This window comes from Neltuma alba, unplaced genomic scaffold, assembly GCF_004799145.2.
Source record: "Neltuma alba isolate B1F8T4 unplaced genomic scaffold, ASM479914v2 tig00005275_pilon, whole genome shotgun sequence".
Taxonomy (NCBI): domain Eukaryota; kingdom Viridiplantae; phylum Streptophyta; class Magnoliopsida; order Fabales; family Fabaceae; genus Neltuma; species Neltuma alba.
The window spans coordinates 357334-375294 of NW_021634044.1; the positions used below are offsets into that span (position 1 = coordinate 357334).

The 17961-nt window shown below is 36.5% G+C and overlaps 2 protein-coding genes across 4 annotated transcripts; both read left to right on the top strand.

Annotated features, from left to right (window-relative positions):
* Window positions 1–1548: 1548 nt before the first annotated feature.
* LOC114747273 (auxin-responsive protein IAA31-like) lies at window positions 1549–2273 on the top strand. Its single transcript, XM_028935580.1, has 3 exons — window positions 1549–1741; window positions 1877–1982; window positions 2082–2273. The coding sequence occupies exons 1-3, from the start codon at window positions 1639–1641 to the stop codon at window positions 2140–2142; spliced, it is 270 nt and encodes an 89-aa protein (XP_028791413.1). The 5' UTR covers window positions 1549–1638; the 3' UTR covers window positions 2143–2273.
* An 8048-nt stretch (window positions 2274–10321) lies between these two features.
* On the top strand, window positions 10322–13126 carry LOC114747267 (probable WRKY transcription factor 47). Of its 3 annotated transcripts, none has more exons than XM_028935569.1 (6): window positions 10323–10742; window positions 10828–11115; window positions 11645–11776; window positions 11864–11986; window positions 12086–12199; window positions 12294–13126. In XM_028935569.1, exons 1-6 carry the CDS (start codon window positions 10497–10499, stop codon window positions 12930–12932), a joined length of 1542 nt encoding a protein of 513 aa, XP_028791402.1. In that variant the 5' UTR covers window positions 10323–10496; the 3' UTR covers window positions 12933–13126. The 3 variants fall into 3 exon arrangements, with proteins under 3 accessions (XP_028791400.1, XP_028791402.1, XP_028791401.1); XM_028935568.1 differs by having other exon boundaries at window positions 10828–10899; window positions 10975–11115; window positions 11645–11986; XM_028935567.1 differs by having other exon boundaries at window positions 10322–10742; window positions 11645–11986.
* Window positions 13127–17961: the final 4835 nt, after the last annotated feature.

Consider the following 17961-nt stretch of genomic DNA (forward strand, 5'->3'; position numbering starts at 1 on the left):
CCCATACCCAACACACGAGGATTATATTCATTGAACGTTGACAAAGAAATAAGAGTAAAATATATTTACTACAAAAACCTCTCTTCTATTTTAAAAATATATATAAACTTCTCTTTAAATTAAAATATATGTTACACAAACCTCCCTTATATTTTTAAGATTCAATTTTCATCCATTCAACTGTTAGTTGAGCGTTAAGTTTGACTTTTAAATTTTTATTTTGACCAAAATATCCCTCTTCAACATAAATATTATTTAAACATGTATATTTATGAAAAAATAATTTTTGATACAACAAAAAATAATTATAATACATGTATTTCCAAGATTTTTAATATGTTATAAAAATTTTAATTTCAATTATATTATAGAATTAAATAATTTTAGTTCCTCATGAAATACTGAAACTTAAGATTTTTTTTAAATGGCTAAAAAGTGTTTTGAATGCTTATTTTCTTATCACATAATATAAATTATACAAGTTTAGAAACTTATATAAATCATTTAAATTTATGTTTGTATTATTTAAATTACTTAATTTTTTGGCCCAATACGATAAAAACATTAAACAAACAACAATTCTTAAAAATAAAAAAAATAAAATCAAGGTAAAGGATAAAATCTTAAATTCTTTGATATAGTTTTAACCAAGATTTTGGAATTTAGTATCATGAAGGGTAATTTAACAAACAGAAAGTATTTCAAGATAAATTTGAATTAAAAAAAACATCTTTTTCAAATATTCTTAACAGAGTTAACAGTTTGAATTTAAGTATATGTTTTCAAAATAAAAGAAAGATATGTATAATTAAGACAAAATATAAGAGAGGTTAGAGTATTTTACTCTAAAAATTACCGGGAGCTGGTATTACTTTCCTTTGGTCCTCATGAACTTGTTCCTGAATATTGGCTAGGGTCTCCATTCATTCCCTCGAGGATACCCGCGCCAGCAATAGTACTACTGTCTGCCTGCTTTATCTCGCCATTGCAACTGTCTAGTGTCAACAATTGTCTCCTGTTTCCACTAAATAAAATGTTTCGGTAGCTTCGAATTTAAGTTCTAATGAAACAAAATTATGGTAATTAAGTCGGTAATTAGTTGACAGGTGTGTAGTTGTCGGCTATAATGACAACATTGGAGCCTCTGCCTCTTCTGTGCAAAGAAATAGAAAAAGAGGCTAAACCCAGGGTTCTTGGTGCTGTTTATTTAAGAGTCTAAAGGCGGTGGCTTTGTGAGTAATCCGTCTAGTTCCCACAATGGGCAAGACGTCCAGTTCATCCTCGTCGTCGATCAGCAGTAACGGCAACGACCCCGCTTTCTCAACCGCATCTTCTCTCAAACACCTTCCTACAGATCTCAGGCTTGGACTCAGCATTTCGCCCACTCCACTTCTTCACTCTTGTATTTCAAGGTACGTACGTATATCCAACAATCAACAGCAGCAGTTGAGCAATTTATATATAAGCTCAATTCCAAGCTCAATGAACCTCGACCACATTTTACTGATCACTGGAAGACTTTTTCTTTTTTGTTGGGTTCGTTCTCATAATAGGGGGAAGCCTTCAGATAAGAGGACGCTCGGAAGTAGTTCGCATGCAGCTGAAGTAAATGAACGCAGCATCTTTGTAAAGGTGTACATGGAAGGGATTCCAATAGGCAGAAAACTGGATTTACTAGCTCAAGATGGCTACCACGAGTTAGTAAAGACGCTTGAGCACATGTTTGACACTACCATTATCTGTTAAGTCTCTAGTGCCTATAGTGCTCTCCGATATTGATCAGTATTATGCAAGTTAATAAATGAAGATTTGTTTGCTCAGTCAAAATAATAAAAGAAAAGAATAAACATATCTGGCGGGTTTGTGTTGTGAACAGTGGGCTCTGAGATGGAGGAGGTACTTCAACCAGAGAGATGGTGGCATGTGCTAACCTATGAAGATGACGAAGGGGATCTGATCATGGTTGGAGATATCCCTTGGGAGTAAGTTATTATCTATGACCTGGGTTAAGAACACAATGATACATTTTGGCCTGTGGCCGCCGATGACTAATGAGCATATGATGTTGTTTCTGAGTATAGGATGTTCTTATCCACCGTCAAGAGATTGAGGATTGTCAGGGGAGACAAAATGGGGTGTTAAATGGGTGTATTGTATGGCGAAGCCGTTCTGCTGTAATTCCCCTTTCCATTTTCATCGAATACGTCCTAGTGATCGTTAGACTAGTATGAAGCAGGCCCAGACCTGAGCCCATCCGATGTTTTGCTCCGCTTCTCTCGTTTGTAAAGGAGATGCATTGGGTCTAGCTTTATAACGTGACGAACTACTATTTGAATTCTTTCTGGAATAGATGTTTATATTTAGTGTTTAACAGTATTTTAAATAGAATCGCCTTTAATAGAAGCCTATGTTTTAGGAAAAAAAAATTTATTCTCAGAAGGCCCCGACCTTTTTCTCTCTAGTTTTTTCTTTTGCATAAATCCAGCTAATATATTTAATATCAATGTAAAACATAAAAGTTATAGAAAACGTACTGTTTGCATAAGCTATGAACACTGACCGTTTTTTTTACATCATTTACGAATAAATGGGGCCTATCTAGTTAAAACAACCGATGCAAGATAAAAAATTCATGGCAGATTACGTTATTTTCAAAATGGGATGACTTATTTTATAAACTCTTATAATATGTTGAAAGAGTGCCTAGTTATTTATATACTATTTTCGGTCCTTAATATAAGAGCTAGTTGACTAATTTGAGTAGATTAAGAAAATTATTTAAAGTAACTATTTGTTAAAAAAATGTTATCTTTTCTAAGATACCCTTGTTAATCAAGCATATTGATTAGAACCATTATTATTACAATGACCATTTTGAAAAAAATAGATAAATATAAAAAATAAAACGGATTGGAGTTTTATATTTAAGATTAAAATAAAAATCAAATGAGTTGTTATATTAACGAGCAGAGGTAGTAATTTATGAAGATTCAGCCTTGCTATATATTTCATTGACTCGTGGATCAAAGCCCTAAGTCTTAAAACATACGGGAGCAGGAGCACAGTGTGAAAGATTTTTCGGTCAAGCATGGAGGTTTCGTTGGATCCATCGGTTCACGTCCAAACCAAAAGGAGGCCAAGCGGAAAACGAAAACTGCGTTGATGAAATAACCTAATTGACAGAACCAAAAGGCCCAATCACAACCATATTCCGTCAATGACCGCCGTATTACCTCTGTTTTTACTCAATTTGTCATTATTTAGATTTTTTAAAATTTATAAACAAAATCATATTTAATTACCAAAATACGAAGTCTGCACTCTGAAGTAATTTAAGGGTAGAAGAAATCATTTCTCCGCGACAAAATTCTCAAGAAAGAAAGAAAGAAACTTTTGTTCCCATGGTTCATTGCATGGACCAGCATGGGTTAAAGTAAAGCGGGTGATGACTCCCAATTCTGATTCTTTAGGACTCTTCCTCTCTAAACGACCCACAGTAAAGGAGGGAGAAAAAGTTTAAGAAACAAGAACTATGCGTAGAAGAAAGCCACACCTGTCAGCTATTGCGGTGATCTTTCAGCTTTTGTTTTCTTTTCTAGGATACGACTCGGTTTCCAAAATAAAGAAGTAAAAAGCTAAACGAACCACTTTAAGGACCAAACCCTAAATTCTAGCTCAATGTGTCTTCCCTTGCCTGCTCGTTGTATAGCCTTTATGTGTTGGCCGACCTCTTACAATTAGCTTTACATATATATGTTGGAGTCCGGAATCCCTATTCATTAACAGCCACAATTAGCTGGTTAATGACGTCTTCTTGTGTCATTATTTTAAGGCATATATATTTTTATATACACACACATGGCCATTAATCCTTCTCAATCGCGGCTACGTGTATACATGTAAATAAGAAGCATAAAATTAAAGGTGCTGTGCTCATTTTCTCTCCATTCAAAAGAACACCTACCTAAATAATTCATCAGACTATGGGCAGGACAGAGGGCTGAATGCTCACAACTCACAAGTAGGGGTGGAAACAGGCCAGGCCAGGCCAGGCTTTACGCCTAACAGGCCAGGCCTGTATTGAAGCCTGTTGGCCTGAGCCTGGCCTGTGGCCTGTGACAGGCCTTATATTCAGCCTGAGCCTGGCCTGTGTAAAAGCCTGGCCTGGCCTGAAGCCTGTTAAGAAGCCTGCATTTTTTTAAAAATATTTTAAACATATTTAAATCAACTCAACATTATAATAACTCAATCCAAATTAATATAAAATACAAACATAAAATTATCTAAAATATTTAAGTGAAAAATATTTAATATTCAAATGGTAGTATATTATTTTGTTGTTCGTGTTTCAAATTATATTATTTAAGTGAAAAATATTTAATAACTTGAGGAGAAGATGTAGTTAAAATGGTCACAATACAAAGGATAAACAGAAATCAAATTCATAGAGGGGTTATTTCTATTGTCAATTGTTGGTGATGTGCGTTAGAAAAACTAAGTAGTTTTGTATAGGTAAATAAAAGTCAAAAATGACAAACACGAAATCATCATCGGGCAGTAGGATTTGAATGAATAACAAAGTGCATATTATAGAAATCATCATCCAAGGTATATTGAAGAGTAATCCAAACATGGTCTTATTCAGGATAAAATTGTGGTATTAGGCATATTACAATATTAATCAAAACATGATATTATTTTAAAAAAGTTAATTATAAATTTATAATTATAATATTTTTAAAAAAAATATAACAGGCCCAGGCCGCCTAACAGGCTTAACAGGCTTATTAAAGAGCCTGGGCCTGGCCTTTTAAGAGAAACAGGCCTTTAAAAAGGCCTGAGCCTGTTTTAATTTGGAAATAGGCCAGGCCAGGCCAGGCCACTTACAGGCCAGGCCACAGGCCCCTGACAGGCCGCCTGGCCTATTTCCACCCCTACTCACAAGTGTGTTTGTATGTGCACGTCATTCGACCAAAACCTAAGAATGGAAGCAATGACTAAAGGTATAATTAATATTGTGGTTAATTAGGCGCTGATGAAGATTTAGAGAGAGAGGGGTGGGTGAGCGTTTACTTAATTTATTGTCATATATCCACTTGCTTTTCTGGAAGCAATTACATGCCACAAAGTAAAAAGACAAAGTTGCGTTCAAAACAAAAGAAGACGCTCTGTTGAAAATGAACACTCGCCTCTCAGCTTTTTCCATGCACATGAGGTCGCCCTCATTTCGTTTTCCATGCACATGAGGTCACCCTAAAATCTTCCACAAGTGGGTCCACTCACAACCGTGACTTCTATGGCCGAAAAGTCATCGGCTAAGCCAAGCAATACAAGAAGAATAATTAGAAATTAGAAATAAGATATATATAAATATATGTGTGTGAGAGAGATAATACGATTTCATCAGACTTGTATTAAAAAGACCTGTGAAAAGCACCCCTTTGTCGGTTTCAATAATCCCGAACGAGGAAATCGGATCGTAACTCTCTCGCACTGTTTAGCTATTAACCACGCATGCGCTTTGCTTTTCATGCTACCCTAACTAGTATTATTTTATTCTGATTTTCAAAAGTTGACAAGATAGATTAACTAGCCTGTGGAGTGTGAATTGACCCAGTGACAGGTTGTTAATTATATTATACATAATACATGACGACTTGGCTCAATAATTTCTCATTCAGAGGGCAGCAATTGATTGTAAAGACCCTCTAGCGGACTGTGGTGCCACTTATCAAATCGGCCTTCGGGAACTTAAAAACAGCGGCGATAAAACATACTAGATACTATATCTTCTGCCTCTGCCTGGATGATCACGCAGGCATTACATAGATGATATGTGCTGCATGAGCAGTGTAACAGAGAATAAACGCGGCAGAACGTGGGTGTTTAGATTTATAGTGGTGAGCGACTAAACACGTTATAATCTATAACAGGAAATTTCTCATGTAAATGGACCGATTGCCGGAGTACCACTTGTAACCTTGTGTGGCGGTGCCTCTTTCTAATTGTTTTTTAAAGAAGTTAGAGGGAGTCATGAAGGAGAAAAAGGCTAATAGTAATAGGAGGCCTAATAATTGTGGGGTGAGAGAGAGAAAGAGAGAGAGGAGGATAGGTAGGCTGAGGCGAAGGAAGTAGGGTGGGGATGCACGTGAAATTTGGATTGAACGTGCGGGCAAACCCATAGGGTGGGCTCCCTCCCCCTCCAATATTCTTTATCCATAGCCTCTTTTTTATTATCAGCGCCGCAACCGCAAAGCCCGCCACCAGAGCACCCTTTGAATCTTCTCATTTTCCCTCCCTCGACCTCCACGTTTCCCAATTTATAAACTTACCCCACTTCCTCTCCTGCTTTTATTTTTTCAATAATTATGCAACTCCACGGATGTCACAGTTCAAACGGGCACGTCCTCACATTAGCTGGCATGAATTTTACTCCCTGTGCTCCCCTCCGAGGCACATCACATAGATCTCTCCAATATCATATCAAAGCCATGTAATTGTCTCAAATTTTGATCGATTGTTGACTTCTAATTTAATTCACGTAATACTTTTTTATCTTCCGAAATATAACGACAAAATTACAATTAATTTTGAAGAGGAAGTTATCTATTTTATGTTTTAAAGTTAGTTTCACCTCGATATTAATTATATACATCTAATAATTTTTATTAATTAAAATAACGCATCGTTCAGAGTAAGGGCCATAAAAGAAATGGAAGACCAAGGGGTGAGAACTCAGTGACCCTTCTCGCGTATGGCCATAGACATCTCATGAATGTCTCCGTAGGAAGGCCCCATCTCCTCCTCCCAGCATCAAAAAGTCCATCTCATCTCCCCATTTTATATGGTTTCACTTCTTATATTTTAAAACACTCCCACTAAGTATGCTCTGATCCTGATAAGCTCTCAGGATTTAATTCACCTGAATTTTTTTGTATAAAAAAATTTCATCTAGTCTTAAATATAACACCTATTTGTAATGTAAATATACTACAAAATAGGTGTTATATGTAGTACTGGATAAGTATATATTAGCATACATGGTTTGTTATTTAATATTTTTTTAGGCTGTAAAATTATTTTAGTAATATCTCATATAAATAGTTTTTTTTTTATAGAAAATTTGGTAACCCTGCAGGTGAGTTTGTCCTGGTGTTTTATTTTGTGTCATTTACAGCGTGACTTAACGCTAGTTATTACGGGCTCGTTTGGATTGATGTTACAAATGGTAAACGTACACGGGAAAGCGTGAAACTAGGTTTGTGACTTATTGTAGCTCAAAAGATTGTTTAGATAGGGCTTCTTTTTTGACTGACTTATGAAAAAAGTAACTTTCTAACTGACTAATCCAACGTAATTTGGATCAACTTTTCTAACTGACTTATAGAAAAATGTACAAAGCTTACGATCTAATTAGTTATGTGATTCCATTTACTTTAATTAGAGACCAAATAAATTTTAATTTATATTTATATTTGTCCATTATGTATATTTAATTAATTATCTACAGTGTATTTTCAAATTTTTCTCCGTAACAAATATTTTTATTCTATAATTTCACAAATAAACTATTTATATTTTATCATAATAATTTTACGTGTTTTTTTAAACTATTACGACATTAAAAATATAAAATTTCAAACACTACTCCATGTTCTTTTCAGTCATTTTACAACTAAACTAACTTTTCTATTAATCATCCAACAACTTTTAACTTTTTCAACTGACTTTTTAAAAGCACTTATCTAAACATAAATTGCATTATACTAACTGACTTTTACTCTAACTTCAGTTATAAAAGTCAGTTGGGTTAGAAGTCAGTTTTGTTCAACGCCAATCCAGACATACCCTACGAGGATATATCGGTGGGTCAAAAATAACATGGTGTCTGAAACGTGGATGTACGAAGGAAAAAGGCGCGGTGGCATTAATTATATTGTGAAAGCGAAGAAGATCATTAGATTGAGGAGGAGAGCGTGGGGAAGGTATGGCGGTTCGATGCAGTGATTGCAGTCTATATGAAGTGCCACATTTGTCAAAGCGATGGACAAAATAAAAGCAGCTTACATATAATGCCAACGAAACTTCAACAACTCGGCATTGACCTGCAGCTCTAAATGCTCCATCACCCCCATCCTCAGTTTCTTTTTCCTACACAACACAAACATCTTTTTTTTTTTTTTTATTAAACGTACAACCAGCTCAACAATTAGATCTCAGCCCTTTAGCACATATTCCATCCTTCCCTTTTTAGAAGAAACAAATGGGATTATATATATATATATATATATATTATTTTTTCACTTATGCCCCTGTTAAACATCGATGCAGAGAAATATTCTCCCATATTTCCCAGCCATGCAACTTCCTTGAAAGAAATACTGGGGAAAAAAAATTAATTACAGAACATTTAGTATACTCATCGGCATAGATAGCTAGGTCAAGCGGGAGTTTTCCTCCTTCGAAGGCATAAGGAAGTCGGAAGATTGCAGATAGCGAAAGCTGAAATCACAGATATTTCAAAGCGTTGAATCTCTGCCGGACGTTAATAAGGAAGCTTAATTAAAATCATTTTTTCAAAGCGTTGTTCGTAAATGTCACCTTATTAATGGATGATTCTTATATAATTAATTTACACGGCATATTTACCGCGAAAGAAAGACCCATCTATAGGTTATAATGTAATTAAATAGACAGTTTACTTATGAGGATCCCAGAACCTGCAAAAAGTTGAATTCTTCACGTTTCCTGATCGCGCCAGGTGAGATATTTGAACTTGGCGTGGCGGACTTGCTTATAAAGTTTGGTCAGATTCACTCGTTGTATAAAACGGCATTAATTATTCTGTTGCCGTCAGCTGATCCAATCCTCATCAGTCTTTGTACCCGTTTTCCAAATGCATTTTCTTTTTCTTACACCGGCAAAGAAAACAGCCAAATCTCCAAATACATTTACCATATATTTATTTCTACACGTATTTATGTGGCGTGCGTACAATAATTTTGGTTTATCTATGTGGACTAAATCAATGCAAATCAACTCTCTCGCGATATTTCTAAAATCAGATTGACCTTGATTATAGAAGTTATTCATCACTAGGGACAAAATGAAGCAAGCAATGGGGCGAGGTGTTTTGATAACCAAACATCGTCCGTAATATAATTCACCCTTGGTGCACCGTAGTCAGAGACTTCGGAATTTGAATAAGGAAACAGAAAGGTGACTTCAAAAGAAATAGTCAGAAAATACGTATTAATTGCGTGCAGGCAAAAAATAAAGTAGTTATAAGTCGAAATTAGAAGGCTTATGTGGAAGCATCGGCATCATTTCAATGGGCCATGATTAAACAATTTAATTTGAGTATGTGTGTTAAATGATTTTCATCATCAAGGTCAGTCTTTCCTGCCGAACGGATTCTGACGGCTTGTTTGGTATGATGAAAATTTTTTAAAAGGAATGAGCACGAGAGTATGAGGGAGGGAACGAATTCAAAGCAGATGTTTGGTCCGCACAAACGAACATGCAGGGTGGATATTTTCGAAAATTTCACTGCACTATATTCCATAATCTGCCGGAACAGTCCTTCAACTCGATGACGGAATAAGTTGAGCTACTTTATTTTCCTCTAAGGAATGGGTGAAGCATTCCCAGTCCAGTATGCCAAACTCTGAAAAAACATGATTTTATTCCCATTCCGTTTCCGCATCGCCCTTTTCCGTCAAAGCAAGAGGCCATTATGCGTAACAACGACAAGTATTCCCTAATATTCCTTACACTAGTCATTTAACGGCCGATGAATTAAGATTTATATCTACACACGGTTAGAAAAAGAAGGGAGACTGAAAGCGACGAAGGAGGGGTCGTTATTTTAGATGAGGAAACTAGATGAGGGTTTACTTAATGAATATTTAAAACAGGCAATTAATGCAGTATTAAGGAGGGCACGATGAAGAATTTCCATTTTGCTGGAAATTCCGAAGCGATCAGAATTGGCGGGGGAGGGAAGGCGGAGGGGTGCCGGATACTGGGCGGTTAAGGGGGCGGAGGACGGCGATGACGTTGAGGATGTGTTCAAAGTCAGTGAGATTAGGTTGAGCAATTCAAGGGGGTCCCACTTCTACTCTCTAACCACCGTCACATAGAGCCGCGGGTTGACCTCAAGCGACTTCCTCCACGTGGGTGCCTTGCCCCCATCCCCCCCCCCCCCCAAAACTAATGCTCTTTTTCTAAGGGCCATCCCCCTGCACATAACACCAGTTTAAGTTTAACGCACAACCCCCCCCCCCCCCAAAAAAAAAAAATCTAAGTCGTTTTCCCGCGAAACCCTTCCCTATTCTCTTTCTTACATTTACTCTTCTTTTCGGTTTCCTGGACCTTCGCACTTTTTCTTTAATTTTGGACCCCCCTTCCTCACGATCTTTAAACCTTTCTGTTGAATCTAATTGCCACTTGCTTGCTCCTTTCTTACTCTCCATCCCACTCGTCTCTCGACCATTATGGATCACAGCCCTCGTCTCCGCCGTGAATTGACCTTCTTCAACTCCGGCGACTTTCCACCCCATACTTCAGATCCAACACCCCAGAATCCCGGTTCCCATCGCCGTCCTCCCATCAAAGAAATGGATTTCTTCTCCCGTTCGGTTGAGAAAAGCTGTGATTCTGGCCCGGCAAATCCGAATCCAGATCTTGACGACCGCCGTGATGGAAGTGGATCGGTTCCTTCCACTGATTGGCCTATAAACGTAAGGTTTCAAAGAACAATCCGGTTCTAACTTAAATTCAGCCCGATTGAATTAATTAATTATTTTTTACGTGCATTTTGGACAGACCGGCCTAAATCTAACGCGTGTAGGTTCTGGAACTTCAGAGGCAGCAAGTAATGAAAATCCTAATACAGAGGTATGGATCATCAATTCCTTAATTTTTCTTTTTGAATCCCGTAAAAAAGTGGCTTTTCTGGTTTCATATTTTCAGCTGAGTATAATCCAAGGTGAATTACGGAGACTGCATGCAGAGAACAGGAAGCTGAGAACTATGCTCGACCAGATCACCAAAAGCTATAGCCAACTACAAGCTCAGCTGTTCATCGCTCTGCAAAAACAAAACTCTATGAAGGTGAATTTTTATCCAAATTAAAGTAATATGACTGAATGGTTAAACTATTGCATCTACCAGGGATTGTTTGCTTTTTTCTCGACTCTGAGAATAGGGTATTTCAAGAGACAATTCTTTCCGGACCGAATATTACTTGTTTTAACTGATCAATATAAAAGGCGAAGACGTGCTTCACCTGGATTTCAAATATTCCTTTCACTTAAAACAATTCATTTTCAAGAAATTTGTAGATTTAATTTTACTATCGTTATCTACAAAAATAAAATACTTGCTTTGAGCCAAGAAAACGAGAAGTGATCGATCAACCAATCGACCTATATATATGTATGCCACGGAGAATTGTTAGATAAAGAGAGTCATACATACGCAAATTCTCGCCACAGTAGTTAAAAGTGGCGTTAACATGCATGTATGACTAGACTACAGCCAGCGCATGGCAGCAAGAAGCTGTTAGCTATACGTGTGTCTAAATTTACGGTTCACGAGATCCAAGTAATGATAAAATCCGGTGGTTATCGATTCGAAACAGGTTGGAGCAAATGGCATGGTGTCGGGGAAACAGTTGATGGACCCACAGCCATCTACCCATCTAGACATTAATGATGCATCGATTTCCGATGACAAGACTCAATCAGTTTCGGCGCCCTCAAACAATGCGGAGGTAATGTCAAACCAACGTGAACATCATTTGACTAAGCTTCTTGGGAAACGAGCTTTTCCTGAAGATTGTTTTGACCGCTCCTCTCAGAGCTGGGAGTCATCCATCACCACCAAGTTACAAGAATCCAAGAGATCAGACGAACAAGTTTCCGATCAGGTCCCTTTCAGGAAAGCCAGGGTTTCCGTACGTGCAAGATCAGAAGCTCCTCTGGTACCTAATTATATATATATATATATAGTTCTTAATTTGATCTGTGGGCATACATACATAGCCAATATGGGAGAATGACCGAACTCTATGCTGTTTTAGATAAGCGATGGGTGTCAATGGAGAAAATATGGTCAGAAAATGGCAAAGGGCAATCCTTGCCCTCGTGCTTATTATCGTTGCACTATGGCCGTAGGATGCCCTGTTCGTAAGCAGGTACTTTTTATTCCAGCTTTCGTCGTCTGTTCATCTTGCTTCTTTCTTTGTGTCACGAACAAATTATCAAAAACTTGATACCGTGTTTCAACAGGTGCAAAGATGTGCCGAGGATAAGACAGTGCTGGTAACAACCTACGAAGGAAATCACAGCCACCCACTTCCTCCAGCAGCCAGCGCTATGGCGAATACAACATCGGCAGCGGCGGCGATGCTCCTTTCCAGTTCGACCTCAAGTACAAGCAAGGACGGTGTTACACATTCTGCGGGATACATGGGTTCAATGGCCTACCCCTACGCATCAATGGCCACACTATCAGCATCTGCACCATTTCCAACCATCACGCTGGATTTGACCCAAGTCACCAACGGCATGCAGCTGCAGCAACGAGCACATCCCTCATCAGGGGCCCCTTTTCCAATGCCAATAATATTGCACGGGTGTCCTCAGGGACAGCTAACGGGACATCCTATGATGTTCCCACAGAACTTGCTTCAGCTCGGGCAAAGGCTGCCGTTGAATTCGTCGTCTATGGTTGAGACTGTCAGTGCAGCCATTGCTTCTGATCCCAATTTGACTGCAGCACTGGCGGCTGCAATATCATCCCTCATAGGGGCGCCCGGTGGCGGCGGAGCAGCGGGTAACAACACGGTTGCTGCGCCGAACCCCATTCCTGTGCTGCCTGTCCCCCCGCAACTTCCTCGTTCATGCACTACGCTCTCCACCAACTAGTTAGTAGTTCCTCAAGTTTCATTCACACACTGGTTTTGCATGTACAGAAACGATAGGCGAGAGAAGCTAAGACCATATATATATATATATATATATATATATTATCATTGTGTTGTTGTAATTTTTTCTTCCGTTTTCAAGTAATTAACAAGTTAAAATTTACGGGATGACGCTTCGCCTGCGGCCCTCTATAATTTACCTAGCTTGATACCCGATTTCCTAGCTCGATCGATCGTCTCACGGAGGTAATGTGAGCATTTCAGCCGTATGATTTGGCAAATCCAATGTCGCAAAAAATAACTAAAAATCAATATAATCAAGTAGTCTCAGTTCTCTAACTTAAGTTCCAAGCTCCTTTAAGTGAATTTGCAATGCATGCGAACATATATAACTGATCAACGTTTGGAATATCATCTCCAGGAAAGTCAGATGGAAACAAGAATCTTATTTATTGTTACGCAGTTAGTGTTGGAACCAATACCTTGGTCCCCAAGTTCATGTTCAATATCCACGTAGGTCAATGTTATTTATATTTTTGCCATATGTAATTATATTTGATTTTTTTTGGAAAGTCACGTGATTTCATGTTAACTTATATACAGTTAAATCTATTATTGAATTTAAGACGATAATAACTTGGTCGGTGTTATTGATCCAAACATAAATGGTAATAATAGCATGGAAAACGTAAATCCGGTCCTCTACGACAATTTCATTCATGCAATAAGATACAGGGAAGGGCATCAAAGAACGTGATTGCGCGTGTGAAATTCACGCCTTATTATACTTACACTCCTTTATTTTATTTTTTCCCCAGGCTACCTCTTTTGATGCTCCAATTGCGCAAAAGGCATCAGTTAATAAGTATAGTTCCAACATTTCTGGCCTTTTTACTGAGAACATAGCAAACTTTTTCATGGTTTGCCAAACCAAATGCAAAACATAGAGCATTTAAGAAAATTTCAAAAATACCTTTAAATTTTAAAATTTCAAACCGACATTGTTTACTACACTTTAATAACTACTGACAATATTTGAAAAGCAAATGACAATACATTTTTGTAGTCAGTCTTGATTTGATATTTTTAAATTTTAGAGGTGTTTTTTTTGGATTTTTCCTAGCATTTAGTCCAATAAATTCATATACTGCCTGATCTAAATTTTCCCCCAGTTAATGCTCATTCCCGTTTCCAGTTTTCATCATTATATTGTCTCCTTCAACTTATAGGCACTGAGGATCGGAAGGACATAATATTTTAACTTGACTCGAGTTTATATATATAGGTCATTTCGCTTGTGTGAATATTATTTAATAAATCCAACTCTATTCGAGGTAAAACTTAATTTATACTTAAATTCAAGTTTACTTACATGCAAAAAAAATAATCCCAGTGATGTAAATACTTTTTCGTATGGGTCTGTTTTTTCGTACTCGTTGCTGTGAGCATGAAGCATGTCCAGGTAGACAAATCGTTTTTCTTTGTTGCCCTTTTATGCCTGGGTCAAAGTTATAGGCAGGTGCCAGATGCGATGCTTCCTCACATACATTCCTCCCCTCACTTGAGTGACATACACAAAACTACACCGTACCCGTCATCATCAATTATTGGTCAAGTATATATACGTAGAGAGTGTTTGATCTCAACGGGCTACCAACTGAGGTTTTTAACTTTGCAAAATGGCAAAATCACTCCTACACTATTACTTCTGTTTAGACCTAACGATGTTCAGATACGGATCCACTGATGGCACAAAATACAAAACAGTTGCTGAATTCAAAAGAAAAGAAAAGAAGATTTAACTTCTCTACCCTTCAGCCAGCAGGTTTACTGTCAAAATTGACAGAGGAGTCCCTTTGGCAACGAATCAGTCTTCTATTATTAGAGAGATCAAGTTAAACGGGTACATATGTTTGGAATTAAACAGTGACCATAGGAGTTTTCTTTAAAAAAAACAAATACCGGTAATCTCTACAATGCAACTTTGCAATAATACAATAAAAATATTTTTTCACTTTTACCCTATCTTCAAATAACTTTTCCATACACCAAATGCACCATTGAAGGTGAAAAGTCACCGGAATAATAACACTGTACTTGTATACATGAATAAAAATAACTATAGGGAACTAATACTTTGCTTACGGATTCAAGGATGTAAAGTCGAGCATATTTAATAGTAAAAAATTTCGATCTATGAAAGAATTAAGGGAAAATTACGTACAGGTCCCACAGAAGACAGTTTATTCATCTAAGGTCCCACGAAATGTCAAAATCACTGACAGGTCCCAAGGGACCTCAAGGTAATATATTTTACTTGAAAAATGACATTACTGCCCTTCACATTCCAAATTCACATTTGCTTTGTCATTGCGATTTACAACCTTAGTAGCGACTATTAACAACCCAATGAGAGGGCGTTAACAACCTAAGCAGTATCCGTTAACAACTTACTTTATAGAATCATATAACCTCCATATAAGAGTAAATTATAACCGAATAGTACAATACAACAACTTTAACACTAAAATGGGAAGCTTTTTGATATCATTAAGAATTTTAACTAAACCCAATAGGATTATAGCAACATTTTAATGCGAAGATCCATTTACAACCTCAACGGTGAGTATTAACAACATAAGGAGAACTATTAATAACCTTAGCAGTGTCTGTTAACAACTAATTTTATCAGATAATATAACTTCTAATTATAACTAACTAAATTATAACTAAATAGTGTTAAAGTTAATCTTATATAGTTGTTAGAGGTTATATTATCCAATAGATTTATAACAATATTTTAATGCGAAGATCCATTTACAACCTCAACGGTGATTATTAATAACCCAAAGAAAGCTGTTGACAATCTAGGCAGTATCTGTTAACAACTGACTTTATAGGATAATATAACCTCTAACAACTATATAAGATTAACTTTAACACTATTTAGTTATAATTTAGTTAGTTATAATTAGAAGTTATATTATCCGATAAAGTTAGTTGTTAACAGACATTGCTAAGGTTGTTAACAGTTCTCCTTATATTGTTAATACTCACCGTTGAGGTTGTAAATGGATCTTCGCATTAAAATGTTACTATAATCCTATTGGGTTTAGTTAAAATTCTTAATGATATCAAAAAGCTTCCCATTTTAGTGTTAAAGTTGTTGTATTGTACTATTTGGTTATAATTTACTCTTATATGGAGGTTATATGATTCTATAAAGTAAGTTGTTAAGGAATACTGCTTAGGTTGTTAACGTCCTCTCATTGGGTTGTTAATAGTCGCTGCTAAGGTTGTAAATCGCAATGACAAAGCAAATGTAAATTTGGAATGTGAAGGGCAGTAATGTCATTTTACAAGTAAAATATATTACTCTGAGGTCCCTTGGGACCTGTCAGTGATTTTGACATTTCGTGAGACTTTAGATGAATAAATTGTCTTCTGTAGTACCTGTACGTAATTTTCTCAAGAATTAATGGTTAATTAGCTTTGGGATTTTTTTTTTTTTGCCAACGATTTGCTTCTGGTTTACTAATTTGATATCAGTCTCATATGTTGGCAAAAAAGAAAAAAATCAGTCTCATTTCATTAGTTATATAAAATTTAAGATTAAAAGTTCCATTATTTATGATTTATAAATAATGCAATTCCAATAATTAGTTCTCGAGTGTGCCGTGGAAAATGAAAAGCCCAGAATAAACAAGACACTGTCGATTTGGGCCTTCCGGATAAGAGGTAAAGCTGGACATAATTTTTTTTCCCCATTTGAGACATGACGTGCTGCATTATACACACGCATGTCAGGATAAATTTTATACATGTCAACAAATTGGTGAAATACAAATTAAACACAAAATATGGGTTGAACCCACAAGTTCAACCCTCCAACCAATAAAAAATAATAAGTTAGGACTGGCTAAAAATTAACCCATCAGTAAATGAGCCTTTTGAACCTATCTCGCCAGGCTCGTAACCCGCTAGCTAACCCCTATTTATTTTTTAATTATTATAATTATATTATTATATCCTATCTAAAAAATAAAAAATACCTATATAATTTATTTGGTGCTTTCAATAAAATATTTCAAGAAAAAACAAATTTTATTATTATTTATGGATATTATATAAGAAAAAAATATTAAAAAGTTCAAAAAAAATTCACCAAAAAAAAAAGTGTTGATAGGTTGGCAGGCCAACCCCCCAACCCGCCTTAGCGGGTTAGGGTTGACTTTAGCCAACCCACCTTTAAACGGGTTGCTTTAGCCCAATCCATATGGGTTCAACCCATCTCGCGGGTTGACCCATATTACTAGCCTTACACAAAACAGCTCTAATTGATTTTTCCTCGTTAATCTTGAAAATAAAATGTAAGTTATAAATTTTAAAAAAATTCTCTTTGCACATTTGAAAAATATGATAATATGGAAATTATACTTGAATTTTCTTTGCCCTAAGAAATTAGACTTGAATGTCTCATGAAATATGCTCTTGTCTAGAGCTGGTAATACGGCCGGCCAGCCAGTTACGAACTGGCCCATGGCGGGCCTGAGACTCGACGTGCAGGTCTTTTAGGACCAACCTTTGACGAGCCGAAATTTTTCCAACCCAACTACCTACCAACTCGCAAATTCTTGTAAACTTTTTTTTTAAATTTTTTTTATTTTCTTTTAATAAAATCTACTTAAATTTCTAAATACCGAAAGTATAATTTAGAGATGTGAAATTATTTAATCGAGCTTGAGAAGTAAAACCATTGTTTTTTTGCTCAACTGACTCTGCCATAAATAAAATTCATAATACAAAGTGAAAAAAAAATGAAAGTTGAGAAGGCAAAGACTCTGAGAGGCTAAGAGCTTGGATGAAACGTAAATGACTAAAGAATGAGGAAAAGGAAATTGTTACCTTTTGAAGGGGAAAATTAAAAAAATGAAAAGGGAGAGAGACGATGCATTTCAAAGGGAAAAATTAAAAAAAAAAAAAGAGTAAAACAAGTTAGCTCACCAACCCTGCACGTTAACCCATCACGA

Bases quoted from the DNA above. Each gene is read 5' to 3' on its own strand.
- LOC114747267 (XM_028935567.1), top strand. From the start codon at position 10,497: ATGGATCACAGCCCTCGTCTCCGCCGTGAATTGACCTTCTTCAACTCC. The intron at 11,116-11,644 runs GTGAATTTTTAT...GATTCGAAACAG, and splicing joins AAAAACAAAACTCTATGAAG to GTTGGAGCAAATGGCATGGT. The intron at 12,200-12,293 runs GTACTTTTTATT...GTGTTTCAACAG, and splicing joins GATGCCCTGTTCGTAAGCAG to GTGCAAAGATGTGCCGAGGA.
- LOC114747273 (XM_028935580.1), top strand. From the start codon at position 1,639: ATGGAAGGGATTCCAATAGGCAGAAAACTGGATTTACTAGCTCAAGAT. The intron at 1,742-1,876 runs GTTAAGTCTCTA...TGTTGTGAACAG, and splicing joins GTTTGACACTACCATTATCT to TGGGCTCTGAGATGGAGGAG. The intron at 1,983-2,081 runs GTAAGTTATTAT...TTCTGAGTATAG, and splicing joins GTTGGAGATATCCCTTGGGA to GATGTTCTTATCCACCGTCA.